The sequence below is a fragment of the Aspergillus campestris genome, assembly GCF_002847485.1.
Source record: "Aspergillus campestris IBT 28561 chromosome Unknown P168scaffold_12, whole genome shotgun sequence".
NCBI classification, from domain to species: domain Eukaryota; kingdom Fungi; phylum Ascomycota; class Eurotiomycetes; order Eurotiales; family Aspergillaceae; genus Aspergillus; species Aspergillus campestris.
In genome coordinates, this window is record NW_020194347.1 from 504,451 (window position 1) to 517,294 (window position 12,844).

At 52.4% G+C, this 12,844-nt stretch overlaps 5 protein-coding genes across 5 annotated transcripts; 3 read left to right on the forward strand and 2 right to left on the reverse strand.

The window, feature by feature from the left end:
* Window positions 1–205: 205 nt before the first annotated feature.
* Window positions 206–1,795, reverse strand: P168DRAFT_321578 (endo-1,4-beta-xylanase; the record flags this gene model as incomplete). Its single annotated transcript, XM_024840483.1, has 11 exons — window positions 206–292; window positions 352–417; window positions 470–558; window positions 638–651; window positions 705–723; window positions 785–873; window positions 947–1,092; window positions 1,149–1,270; window positions 1,335–1,383; window positions 1,441–1,481; window positions 1,555–1,795. 11 exons carry the CDS (start codon window positions 1,793–1,795, stop codon window positions 206–208), a joined length of 963 nt encoding a protein of 320 aa, XP_024689753.1.
* A 2,277-nt stretch (window positions 1,796–4,072) lies between these two features.
* P168DRAFT_312965 (palmitoyltransferase YKT6) lies at window positions 4,073–5,821 on the forward strand (the record flags this gene model as incomplete). Its single annotated transcript, XM_024839614.1, has 5 exons — window positions 4,073–4,266; window positions 4,337–4,502; window positions 4,564–4,844; window positions 4,898–5,004; window positions 5,698–5,821. The coding sequence occupies exons 1-5, from the start codon at window positions 4,246–4,248 to the stop codon at window positions 5,819–5,821; spliced, it is 699 nt and encodes a 232-aa protein (XP_024689754.1). The 5' UTR covers window positions 4,073–4,245.
* Window positions 5,822–6,579: 758 nt separating this feature from the next.
* On the forward strand, window positions 6,580–7,578 carry P168DRAFT_299475 (uncharacterized protein; the record flags this gene model as incomplete). The annotated part of the gene is made up of 2 exons (XM_024838346.1): window positions 6,580–6,722; window positions 6,777–7,578. The coding sequence occupies 2 exons, from the start codon at window positions 6,580–6,582 to the stop codon at window positions 7,576–7,578; spliced, it is 945 nt and encodes a 314-aa protein (XP_024689755.1).
* Window positions 7,579–8,664: 1,086 nt separating this feature from the next.
* On the forward strand, window positions 8,665–9,258 carry P168DRAFT_59631 (BTB/POZ domain-containing protein). Its single transcript, XM_024842037.1, has 2 exons — window positions 8,665–8,856; window positions 8,911–9,258. The coding sequence occupies exons 1-2, from the start codon at window positions 8,792–8,794 to the stop codon at window positions 9,140–9,142; spliced, it is 297 nt and encodes a 98-aa protein (XP_024689756.1). The 5' UTR covers window positions 8,665–8,791; the 3' UTR covers window positions 9,143–9,258.
* A 657-nt stretch (window positions 9,259–9,915) lies between these two features.
* Window positions 9,916–12,471, reverse strand: P168DRAFT_307035 (Zn(II)2Cys6 transcription factor; the record flags this gene model as incomplete). The annotated part of the gene is made up of 3 exons (XM_024839074.1): window positions 9,916–10,449; window positions 10,506–10,558; window positions 10,626–12,471. The coding sequence occupies 3 exons, from the start codon at window positions 12,469–12,471 to the stop codon at window positions 9,916–9,918; spliced, it is 2,433 nt and encodes an 810-aa protein (XP_024689757.1).
* Between the last annotated feature and the right edge of the window lie 373 nt (window positions 12,472–12,844).

Sequence of the window (12,844 nt, forward strand, 5' to 3'; positions counted from 1 at the left end):
TATACACTGACACGAGGTTATAATCTAATGCGAGGCTCTCGGAGTGGACCCGTCCAATATACACTATACTAGCCAAGGAGTTAGGGTAATGGCCCGCACACGCATCCCAGCAAAAGCGTCCATTGGCAGATACAACCCCACGTCAGCTATATACAGAAGTCCAATCTCATGCAACCACCACTAGGCCCTCCTCGTCTACCACCATTTACAAAGCGATCAGCGCATTGTATGCCTCCTTGGGCTGGTAGCTGGCGTCGAAGAGCAGGGGGCTCTCATCCGCCCGCCACGAATCCTGTAGGACACACCCATTAGTTTCTTGTGCGGTTTGTTCTCAGGAGAAGACTTGCTCACCTTGTCAGAGACTCCCCAGACGGTAATACCGACACAGGTCTCGATCTCGAGACAGGCGTTGAAGGCCTAAAAGGGAAACATTAGTGACGTCCCAGACTCCAAGAGGGAGATCCCTTACGTTGACATAGGCGTCGGGGGCGGCTCCCGCAATGTCAAGCTCGGTGATGGCCACTTCGGAGACACCGGTGCTGGCAAGAGCCTCCAGAGCTGTATAGCTACGTCAGCTTTGTTGTTCAATTAATTGGGTAATTCGGGAACACTTATCCCTTGACACCCTCCGAGTTACCAAATCCTTCGGCGCTGTATCCTGAAGTTAATAGATATTCTCGTCCACAACCGGGCAAGCACCCTACCTCAGATGGCTTTGAGAGCCTAAAGTTCTTCACATCAGCATTCTATCCATCATCTGGCACGGACAATATATTAAACTCACCAATGCCATCAATGGGCACACCGGCATCCAGCCACTTCTTCACGGATTCGACCATGCCCTGCGTCTTGGCGTAATCCGCCGAGTCCAAGCTAAGCAGCAAGCGTCAGTAACCCCGCAGCGGACTTTCAATTCTCCCAGTTGACAAAAATACGAGACACCCACTTATAATCGTTGATGTATAGCTTGGCATCGGGGTCCACCTCACGCGCCGTCTCGAACGCGATGCGGACAAAGTCCTCGCCCAGGACACGGGAGAAGACGCTGTCACGGAGCCCGCCCTCCTCAGCAAAGATCTCGTTGACGACATCCTAGTACCCTTGTCAGCGGTCGCTTTGCAGACTTATTTAAACGGGAGCGTCCTCACCCAAGCATAGATCTTGCCCTTGTAGTGCTCCATCACGGCCGTGACGTGATCCTTGATCACCTGGGTCAGGGTCTCCTTGTCGCCGATGGCGTCAACCCACGCAGGGAGCTGCGAGTGCCAAACTACATGCAGCGATTGCAATTAGCATCTGACATGAATGCTGCGGTGCTTCTTCCTTATACGAACCGAGAGTGTGGCCGCGGACGAGCTTCTCGTTCGCAGTCGCGTACTCCATCTGGGTTTCGTTAGCTTGACACTGCTTATTTTGATACTTGCACGCAGCGATACATACCAGAGCATCACCGCCATCAAAGTTGAAGGCACCTTGGCTCGCTACAGATATGAACGGACTTGTCAGCGTGCGATCCCGTGCATGCTGATTATCGTCAAGACAAGGAAGGCTCACGCTCAGTGGCATCCCACTTCATGCTGTTCTCGGCGGTCAACTGTCCGAAGTTGGCCTTGAGGATGGGCTCGTTTTCGGCGCTCGTCAGCAGGGCTCCGTCGGCGCAAGTTCCCACATACTTCTTCCCCTTGCCCACCAGGACGTCATTGAGGGAAGGAGTTCCCTGGCGAGCGCCGATGACGGACGAAGCAGCCAGAGAGGCGAAGAGGGCACTGCCCGTGAGAGCCTTGAGGTAGACCATATTGCTGAAGCTGGGTTTGTTGACTTGAGAGATTCTTGATAATGAGTGTTGTGATAGTTGGTGGTTGCAGATTCCAGCTGGTGGTAGGAATTGCGCTCCATTTATACATGCGAATGACTTCATACACAGGCCTGTCGGTTTACGGGAAAGCTTTAGGCTAATCTACGACATTTGGTTCAGTGCCTCGGACGATCGGAGAAGGTTCAAGTTTCAGTCTGTTTCAGGCAGAGTCTAGGTCGATTAGAGACATTTCGCGCTGGGGTTCGGAGTAGTTCCGGCTATTTTGCATTCAGGTACGGCAGGCATCGAAATAGATCGAGGGCGTCCTCTGCGGTATTTCGCCCATCGCGCCCTAAGGCTTAACGGATCGACAGGCCCCTCTTTGGCCTGTTATTACCGTTCTAGGCGATCTGGCAGTCGGCCTGTCGAGGTCTGTCGCGGCAAATGTCGCTCTCATTGTACAAGGATAATTAATTTCCGCCTATATCTGGCGACAGTTAAGGTGGTGGATAAAACATATAACTTGGGCCATCTGCCAGGGAACCCCTGCGTGTGGAGAAACAGGTGTTTAAGTGTGTGTCAACGGAGAAATTCTAGATCGAAGGAGTGATGAATTGATTAATGATCGGCGGTGCAGATCTCCACATTTGTTAGTTCTCGTGAGTTTCCCCGTGTTTGACTAGGCATCTGTGTTGGACCAGGATTATTCACGGCTTTCCTGGCAGCATCAATTGCCGATTTGCTTCAGGCTGAATTGGATACAAGGTTCATTCTACATGGCATCACATGGTCGGAAACACGGTTAATCAGGAGGATTCGATCGTGGCTGTCTAACACTCCACCAGGTCCTTGTTTGGTCCTTTTAGGCTTCAATGAAGACGAAATTAGGGATGTAGTATCTAAGACCTTCACAATATCTCATTTTCTCTACTCCAACAACAAGGCAAGTGCTCAATCATTACAGTAAGCTTGCCAAGTCAGCCAGGTCATAATGAATCTCCAAATATCATAGCACTGAACCTTTTGACAGCAACCTTCGGGCCACTACGTCATTCTCTCCCTATCACTACGTCCCAATTATATGAAAACCGGAGAACCAGGTCCTCGTCGCCGAAGCCATTACAATAGACATTCAATTGATGATCAGTGTCCGGGAAAATGCGATTGCAATCTGCACAAGAAAGCTAGCTAAGGCTCTTTCTCCTCGCACATATACTGAGCTTCAAGGAAATCTTAGTTCTCACTCCCCTCCAGAGTGGGACCTAATCTTATGCTATATCTTACCAACAAAAAGGCCCCGACAGCATGCGGACTCGCCCGTTTCAAGTCTCACAGTGGTCATGGACTGTTAGACGCCAAGATCTACATCAGCGGCCGGTCTAGCTCTTCCATATACTTTGCGTGGCTTCGTCAAGATCGGGAATGATGGTGGCTAGACATCATAGAGGATTGTCGTTGTCTCTGCAGCAAGACCTAGCCAACCCCTATCAGGGACTAGATAACTGGCCCAGGCAGCTTTGAGGTACTAGGTCTCGGATAATTACCGAAATGTTATGTTATATGGGGAATACATGCACACGATGGAGTATGCGCTTGGGACATCTGACCAAGTCTGAAACAAGTCAGTACTCGTGCTATTCATCTAGAGGAACGATGACAACGTATATAGTAGACGTTACAGTCGTAGACATAGAGCCACGGGGGGTACAGTATATGTCACTTCTTGCATCTCATCGGCAATTGTTCGGTCTATTTGGCTGTTCCTAGGGTATACTCGCCATAACTATGAGGAGCTGGCTGTGGGCCCTAATTAGGGCCTTTTTCTCCAACGAGATTTGGTCAAATCCAATAGTAATATTTGTTTTTAATTTCCTAAAGCTTCTAATTATTCAAGATTTACCTTTCTCTTTTATCTCATTGCATACTCGAATTTCTTGATGTCTGCGATCTTTCTTGGAGGTTCTATAGTTAGATCTACCATGTATCATCTTTTTAGTATAGAATTGGTTCTCTCGCCCAGGGGATGGAAAATAATGCAAAAAGATTAGATGGTTAAATGCTCCTATTTTTGTTTATGCTTTTCATTTATTCTCCTTGAATGCGTCTGATTGTTCTTGATTCCTTGCGCGACGCACGTATTACCCCAAGATATATCTCTACAACATATCTCTACCGATAGGAGTACCAACGTAAATTTCCATTAACAGTGAAGATCAAAAAAATCTTCTATAATATCCCACTACATTGATCAATAAGACCACCTAAATATAACATTCAGTCGTTATTACCAAAGTTAGTATTGGACAGACATGCCAGCTCATCTGATTACATTGGCAGCCACAAGGCGGTGAGGCCACTCTGGATTGTCCCCGCAACTTCATCTATCCCAGCTGTCAACTTTCCCCGACGTCACCTATTCCCGTCCATCCATTTCGCACCACCCTCTCAAAATGAAGCTCGTCTACATCGGAGTGCGTTCTTATTCCCCCCTCAATATACGGCGACCGGTTCGATAAAATTTCCACCACTAACTCCTACCAGGTCCTGCAAAATGCGCAAACCCCGGCGGTCGAGCTCTGCGCCGAACGCGAGCTGAGCAGCTACTCGCGCTTCACCAGAAACAGCGTCTCCGAGTTCACCACCATGTTCAGCAAGACCGTGGCCGAACGCACGAAACAGGGCCAGAGACAGGATATCCAGGAACAAGGCAAGTTGAGACGTGGACCCTGGATGGAGGTTCACCCCTGACCCCCTTTTGCCTCTCGCAGATTTCACCTTCCACGTCTACGCTCGCACCCAGGGAATTGCCGGTGTGATCATCAGCGACAACGAATACCCCTCCCTGGCCGCCCATCAGATCCTGTCCAAGATGCTCGACGAGTTCCTCGCCCAGCACCCCAATGCGGGGGCCTCACGTGACCCCGTTTCCTTCCCGGCGCTCAAGACCTACATTACCTCCTACCAGGACCCGCACCAGGTGGATAGCATCATGAAGATCCAGAAGGAGCTGGACGAGACCAAGATCGTGCTCCATAAGACCATCGAGAGTGTATGTGTGGGAGGACCCTGTTGCGACCGGCGGCTGCTGACCCGACCGATTAGGTATTGGAACGAGGCGAGAAGATCGACGATCTGGTGTCGAAGAGTGAGGGGCTGAGCGCGCAGAGCAAGATGTTCTACACGTCGGCCAAGAAACAGAACTCGTGCTGGTACGTGGATTTTCACCCTGTATCCCCTGTGTGGTAAGCTGGACGTCATCTAACCGCCGCAGCGTGATCATGTGAGCTCGTATGCCGTGTCCCCGATTACCACTGCGATCTTTGTCTTTCAACATCTGTCTGGTTTTTGCACGCAGCCTACGCCAGCTGTCTTTTCTTTCTTATATCTTTTTCTTTTTCTTTATTTTATTTTATTTTATTTTCCTTTCCCTTGTTCCCCTTTTTTTTCTTGAATCTTTCTCCAGAGCGTTTTCTTGCCAGTCGATGCTTGCATTCATCTTCCATTTGCAAGGGAAGTACACTTAGTTGGAGGGGAGGTTCCGAGTAGATCTTTGCTGGGATGATCGGCCACCTTAGCCGCCAGATTCTAATGCGACCAATTTTTGATCACGTGCTTTATCACCGCTGTGCACCCTCCAGAATGGAGTTCACTCTGTAAGAAGCAACCGACGTATTGCCCGGTGGTATTGTTTCGGCGATGAGGGCGCTCGGCGTTGAGCGGACCTCCGCTAGCCTTCCCCACAGGAGAGTAGGTAGGAAGAGATAGGAACAGCCTCACCTCGATAGGATCTTAGTCAGCAAATGACTGGGGAGTTATAACTAAGCCTTGTCGGAGACAGCATGCTGTACAACACAAAGCCAACAGTGATCTTCAGGCCAGGTGTTCGCTACGTTGCAAGATAGGGCAAATGACAGGGAGGCCACGTTGACGGTCCTTACAGCGGGTCCTGCCGAGTGTGATGGTGGTTCTCTCCGATCCAACCGCAGAGATCTCGCCTGCACAAAATCGCTCAAGAGGCGGTATTGAGCGAGTGCTGCAGACTTCAACCCGATTTCACCCATGAAAACCCCGGCACGACGGTGGTAGATCATGCGGAGATCAGGGCCTCAGCGAGTTAACAACTTAGGGCAGGGTCTGCCTCCTTCAGTTTGGGGCAACTCCACCCGGCACAAATCAACACTTCTAGAACCCGGTCCACCAGGAACTCCCGCTGGCCATCGAAGCTTAAGTGTCCACTTTTCCTGTACCATTGGCATTATTGTTCGATATTCAGTCTGTTAGTCGATTTTATTACACATGGTTTCGGCCTGGAGTCGCCTATGATGGGCGCCCGAGGGTACCCGGGTTGCCGGCCCGGTTGAGCTGTGATTGGTGGGCCGCGCCGAGAGCCAGCGGACTGAAGTGGCAGCTCTATACCGTTTCTTGGGGATTTGGGGGTGGGAGAGGGGCGATGAATCGTGACTATTCAGGGCTGTGGGATGGTTGGGCATCGTGGACTGACGTGATCTGGCTATTTATCTCCTGGCTGCCCCTCTCTGTTGGTTGGGTCTGCTGTTCTTACCCTATATAACTATACGTACCCCTTATCCGTCTCCTGACTGTATACACGCACGTACGTCACTCGCAGCCCTAATCGTCTCCAGCCCATCCACGGTATATACGTCTTTGTTCCTTCTCAATCTCCCAATTCATTCTGTTCGAATTTCTCCCCTTGTTGGATATACGACAGAGGATCCATATACTGGTCGAACACCCCGCGTACTGTTAGCCTGAACAGTCAAATCATGGCACAAGACCTACACCCTCGTCATGGCCTGTCGTTCGAGATTCAGCGAAGGAGCCGTCTGGTGGAATGTCTCACGGCAGATGCGCTCGTTGCTGCCGGTTCAGCAACGCTGGTGACGCCCGCCGTCATGATTCTCGACAGGTACTAGGTCATCTTCCCATGCCCACGACGCACCCCGGACTGACACACCACCAGACTGGTCGTTGAGAAATCGTCCCACAATCAACCGCTCCTCCCGGCATTTCGTCGACACCTCTGGCTGTCCATCACGCAGCCCGCCACTTTTCTCACCTCCCGACCTAGTCTGCTCGTCTGGGGCCTCTACACGGCAACCTTTGCAACGGCCAACGCAACAGACACGGTCTTATCGCAGGTCTACCCACACATGGACCAGGCGATCGCCGGCCTGACGACCTTCCTCTCCACCTTCGTCGTCAACTCGTCCGTCGGGATCTGGAAAGACGTCAAATTCGCCCAGCTCTTCGGCCAACCACACAACCCACCAGTGACGGCTTCCCCAACGCCCACTTCAACGCCCCAGGCCGGAGCACCGCGCACAACCACCCCACCAGCGCCAAAAAGCGCAATCCTCCGCGCAATGCCCCGGTCCAAGATCCCCCTAGCCACCTACTCAGCCTTCCTCCTCCGCGACGGCCTCACCATCTTCGGATCCTTCAACCTGCCCTCCATCATCTCCCCCTACATCCCCGACGAGGTAGCCTCGGGCGAGTTCTCCAAGATCCTGATCGCGCAGATGGCCATCCCAGCCTCGATCCAGCTCATCAGCACCCCAATCCACCTCTTCGGCCTGGACCTATACAACCGGCCACACCCGCTGTCCGCCCGCGACCGCATGGCGCGCGTCAGCCGCGACTGGATCGGAGCCAGTCTCACACGCATGTGCCGCATTATCCCCGCGTTCGGGATCGGCGGGTTCGCCAACAACGAGGGCCGGGCATTGCTTCATGGCCAGCTGCGCGCGTGGGACGAGGAATGAACCTAAAGCGCCCTTTGCATCAGCAGCATCAAGTCTGCCTCTTCCTTTGCAAAAGTGCCCATTAACCCATCGTTTCGTGGGCGCCAACTGGCGTGGCCGAGTAGGTGGGTCCTGGTGATCCACTAGGCCAGCCATCCCACCACGGTTCCCTCTCTCTCTTCCATCTTCCTTACCGCTCTACGTGGGCTCGGTGGGATCCGGTTTCTGCAGTGGCCCGGGTATCATCTCCGGCGGACGTGAGCGAGCGTGGGTGCAGCAAAGAAATTTTGCACTCTGCAGGTTGGCAGGCTGCGTTCCGCGTCCCCGTCCCCGACAGGCACTGACCGGGCCGGTCAGGTCGCGGTCGCGGTTATAGGCGGTGGCCACGTCAAACTTTTTCATTCATTGTCCACCTTTCATTCCTTTTATTTCCTTTTCTTTTTTTTATTTACGATTATTATATTTATGGATATATATAGATGTGTGGGTGGGTGGGTGTTTTTTCTTTGTGGACTGCTGGATCAGAACTAGGGATTTTGTTGATTCTCTTGGTGTCCATCATGCGGGGGCCCGGGTGTGTGCTGTGTCACTGCCGGTGGTTAGCCCTATCCCTATCACCTATTGATATGGATGGGGAGTCGAGGCCGAATGACTTCTGGATCTTCGGGGATATAGATTAGAGATAATATAGATGTTACTTGCTTTACTAAACCTTGGTAGTGATGTTATTGTAGGTTGTGCATATTAGCTGTGTCATTATGTTGTGATATAATATGTAAAGATTACCACGGACACAGGTGTCATGATATCTTTTATAGCTGGGTGGTAATTCCTTTCATGACATATTATCATTCACAGTTGGGATACCAGATATATCAAGCCTGACTGACATGCTGTGCACTATTTTAGGGCAGTGAGCGATGTACTGCCAGTGATATAGTGCTATAAGTCACTGCCTGCCACTGTATGCTCTATCAAATGATGTCATATCTATAAGTGTCACATATAGATATCAAAGTGAGTCCAACACATTCACTCATCTAGGTCGTCCTGTCACTGCCACCAGAAGAAGATCAAGTGAATGAAAGCCAGTTAAATCAGGCTATATAAGCAGCTCACGATGCTGTCAACTGCTCATCTACACTTTCCTTCCTCCACCCCCCATCGTCCATCACCCATCGTCCATCGACCATAATCTACAGCACACCCCCATCAAGAACAAACACAAAACACTATGGAAATGGCGAGAACCAAACAAACCGTCACCCCGGATATGGCAATCCACGACGGACTCGCAATGTAAGGCTATCCACTCTAGGAACTATCCGACCGGAGCGAAACTAACTGAAACAGCATCCACGAATCGGGCAAGCTCTCCGACTTCACCATCATCGTAGGCGATACCCAGTTCAACGTCTCCAGGATCATTCTAGCCGCGCAGTCTGGGTACTTCCACACCATGTTCCTGGGTAAATGGAAGGTAAGAACCATCCACCCGCTCACGTACCCACCACCCAACCCTACAGCAAAGGAAGAAACCGAACTAAAGAACCGATCAAATAGGAAGCAACCGCTACAAACGTGACCCTCGAGGACGAAGACCCAACCACCATCTCCGATATGCTGGAGTACATGTACACCGGGGTGTACAATCCCACCATCGCCTCTACCCCCGAAGCGCAAAACGCAGCTACAGCCGCCACCAGCACCACAAACAGCGAAGGAAACATAGAAGCGCACAAAGCAGCCATCGTCGCACACATAACGCAGTACACCGTCGCCGACAAATTCTTCGTCCCCTCGCTGCGGTACGCCTCGAAACAGGCCTTCAGCTTGACCGTAGACAAACTGCACGATCACGCCGTGCTGCTGGACGTGCTGGACGAGGTGTACGCCACTGTTCCAGATCTGAGAACCGCGGTGGCGAAGTGCTTGGTGAAGCATATTGAGCCACTGCTGCAGGATGAGCGCTTCAAGAGGATGATGGTCGAGGTGGATGGGCTGGCTGTGGATATTTGCGGGGCTGTTCTGCGGTATGATACGAGTGTGAGGAACCGTATGGTGTGTTTGAGTTGTGGGGATAATCATATGGCGGTTCGTGGGAATGCTGGTGTGAGGTTTTGGTGTGGATGCCGTGGGTCTGCTAGGGCGGCGCAGTGAGTTCATTCTCTTTTTCTAGTATTGGCTTTTGTTTTGTCTTTAGGGTATTTCGGATGGTGTTGGATATGGTGAGGTATGGGTAAATTGTGTACTATTCACGGTGAGAGCATCGGGATTTATGGTTGTGACAGATTCTTTAGTATGTTGATTATGATTATGTATTGCTGAGTTTCCAATACCAGATGAGGATATCAGACTTCAGCCTCCAGACGCAGCACTCAATAACGATGACTCCATACCACCCTCCCCCTCCATCCCATCCACAACCCAAGACACAGGCCCAACGCCCTCAAACCCCGCCCCCATATCCAAATCCACATCCACATCCACATCCACATCCACATCCAAGTCCAGATCCAAATCCAGAAAATCCAGATTCAACGGACTGACCCCATCACCCTGCCCATCCCCACCGTGTCCCAAACCAGCCAAACCAACAGACTTCATCCCAACAGGCGACAGACTGCCTGAACCAGGGTCCCTCTCAACCTGCCGTCGACCAGAGTCACGATTCTGATTCGATAGACCTTCCTCCTGGGAAGAACCCACGTTCCCACCCTCATCTTGAACAGAATCCGTGCGGAATCCCCCCGTCGACAAACACATCTGCACGGTAGCGACGCCCATGCGGGCCAGCGCATCGCGACAGGATTCCGCGTGCGGGTATTTGTCGATCATGTCGGTGAGGACGGACGTGCCTGCTAGGAGGGTGTAGTCTATTTCGTCGAGGGTCTGGCGAGGATTAGTGATACTTTATAATATATGGACTATGATGGGAGGGATAATACCAGGCGACTGCGCACGAGAGGTGAGTTCCAGATCGTGAAGAGGAAGAAGCTGCCTGCGTACAAAATAAACGTCAGAAACGGATATACCAAAGGCGAGCGGTAGGAATAAGGGGGACGTACCAGCCATGAAAATACTATGCGTCGCCAGATAAGTATAGTTGACCAGCCGCACATGATGCATCATGCGGTATATCTGCAGCACTTTCTGACTTGCTTCTGCGACTTCAATAGACACATTCTCATCCTCCTCATCCTCATCTTCATCCCCATTTTCATCAACCCCAGGCCGACCACCCAGCCCCAAACCGAACCCCAAGTCTGAATCCCAAGCCAAACCCCCCGGCACGCGCACACTCCCCCGGTACAGAAAATTTACCGTCAACCAGTAGTCGAGCTCCAACAGCGCAGCAGGGAACCACGCGCCGGGACGTCTGACGACAGGCACGCGCGCCCGCCATGCGTCTAATCTTGTGCGGACATTGCCTACCCACTCGCTGAACGAGCGGACTCCTAGCTTTTTCAGGAAGCGGGACGCATTGGTCCTGTGACTATCGCTATCATCTCCTACTGGAGGAGACGGAAAGGAGGCAGCAGCAGCAGTTACATCACCAGAAAAAGCTGCAGCAGAAAAAGCAGAAGAAGAAGAATCCCTCCCTCTAGCCGCACAATACCCCAACACCCCCTCATGCACCTCCGACTGCAACACGCGCAGCTGAAAATAATGCCTTGCGATATACTTCGAGCAAGGCACGCACCCCGCCTGACGAATCGCCTGGTCCGCAGGGATAGCAGGAAACCCAGTCGAGATAACCTGGTCCGCGATGCCGAAGGGGCGGCCCGTGCAGGGAGCGATGAGGCGGTCGAGACTGTAGACGCACCACCAGAGACGGCGACGCTGGTCGAGGGGTGTCCAGCATGTGGATTTCGTTGGTGTTGATACTGTGGTAGTAGTGGTGGGGTGGGGATCATCGTGACGGTCCATGTACAGGCCCATGTCGATTGCGGTTCGCAGGGCGAGACTCGCTGTGTGGGCGGGTCCTGGGGCAACAGGACGGAGGAGGGCGAAGTGCGCGAGGAGGATGACGGCTTGAAGGGATTCGAGGCGAGTGAAGTCGTTGGTTGATGAGGAGGGGGAGTGGAGGTGGGAGATTGCGGCCGCGTGGTATGCTTCTGGTTGGCTTTTTGTTGGTTTAGCGCGCTCGTTTGCGTCCTCGCGACGGTCTTCGAAGACGATGCCGGCGCCGATGGCGAAGACGATGAAGAGGAAGAAGAGAGTGCGCGTCGGCCGTGCGGTGTCCGGCGTGGCGTATGTCGCCGCTAGTAGGTCGGTGAATTCCCCGCGGTGCAGGACGGGGAGTTGCGGGTTGGCGTGCTCGAAGTAGAGCTGGACTAGGCGGTTGGCGAGGTCGCGGTCTGGGAGGGACGAGCGCGTGGGAGAGAGGGCTCGATTGCTAGGAGGTATGGATTCGAGGAGGGCGCTGGTGGTGTTGGTGGTGGCGCTGCGCAGGATGCTGTTGCTGCTGCTGTGGCGGCTATTGTTGTCGTCCTTATCCACTGGCTGTTCAGCTGGGCTGGGCTCTATATTGGAAGAGTTCTCTGCATCCGAATCGAAAACAGGGTGTATCTCAGCGGTCGGTGACGTCGCCATCGCAATCTGCTTCTCGTCGAAAGCGGCCTCTGGCTCAAACGGAATCTCATGCTTCACTAGCACGCTCTGCAGATATGCGATGCGGGTCTCAAGAAAGTAGACATAACTGCGCGGAAACTCGCGGCGCGTGATCGGATCGTAACTGATACAGCGCGCGCCGACCTTCTCGCAGGGTCGACATCGAGGAAGACGCTGATCGCAGCGACCCTTACGCAGACGACACCGTCGGCAGGAGGAGACGTTGCGAAAGGCGGATGGTTGGGTTAGGGCTGGGTCGGGAGTATCCAGTTTTCTTCTCTTCGCGGAGATGTCGACCATTTTGTTGATTAGATGTTATACAAACATCACTGTCACCATTCACAATATTGTAAACAGATACAATATCATGACATGAGTCATAAACAGTCTACAGCTAAACTGATATCGCAACCCCTCGCTGAAGACTACCGGCACCCTCACCCGAGACAGCACCAGCAGGTTCTTACCCGATCGCAACTGCAGTGGATTGCGGGGAATATAATCTGGAACCGAGCAGCCAATTATACAGTCGGACTGGGCAGTTTGGGTCGGGATTACTCGATAGAAATGTCAGCGATGGGGTAATTCGACAGACTTTCCGCGGTAAAGATGCGATGTGGATCGGGGAAGCGGGGGCTAGCCCTAATCGAGGGGTGTATAGGTGGCCTCGTCG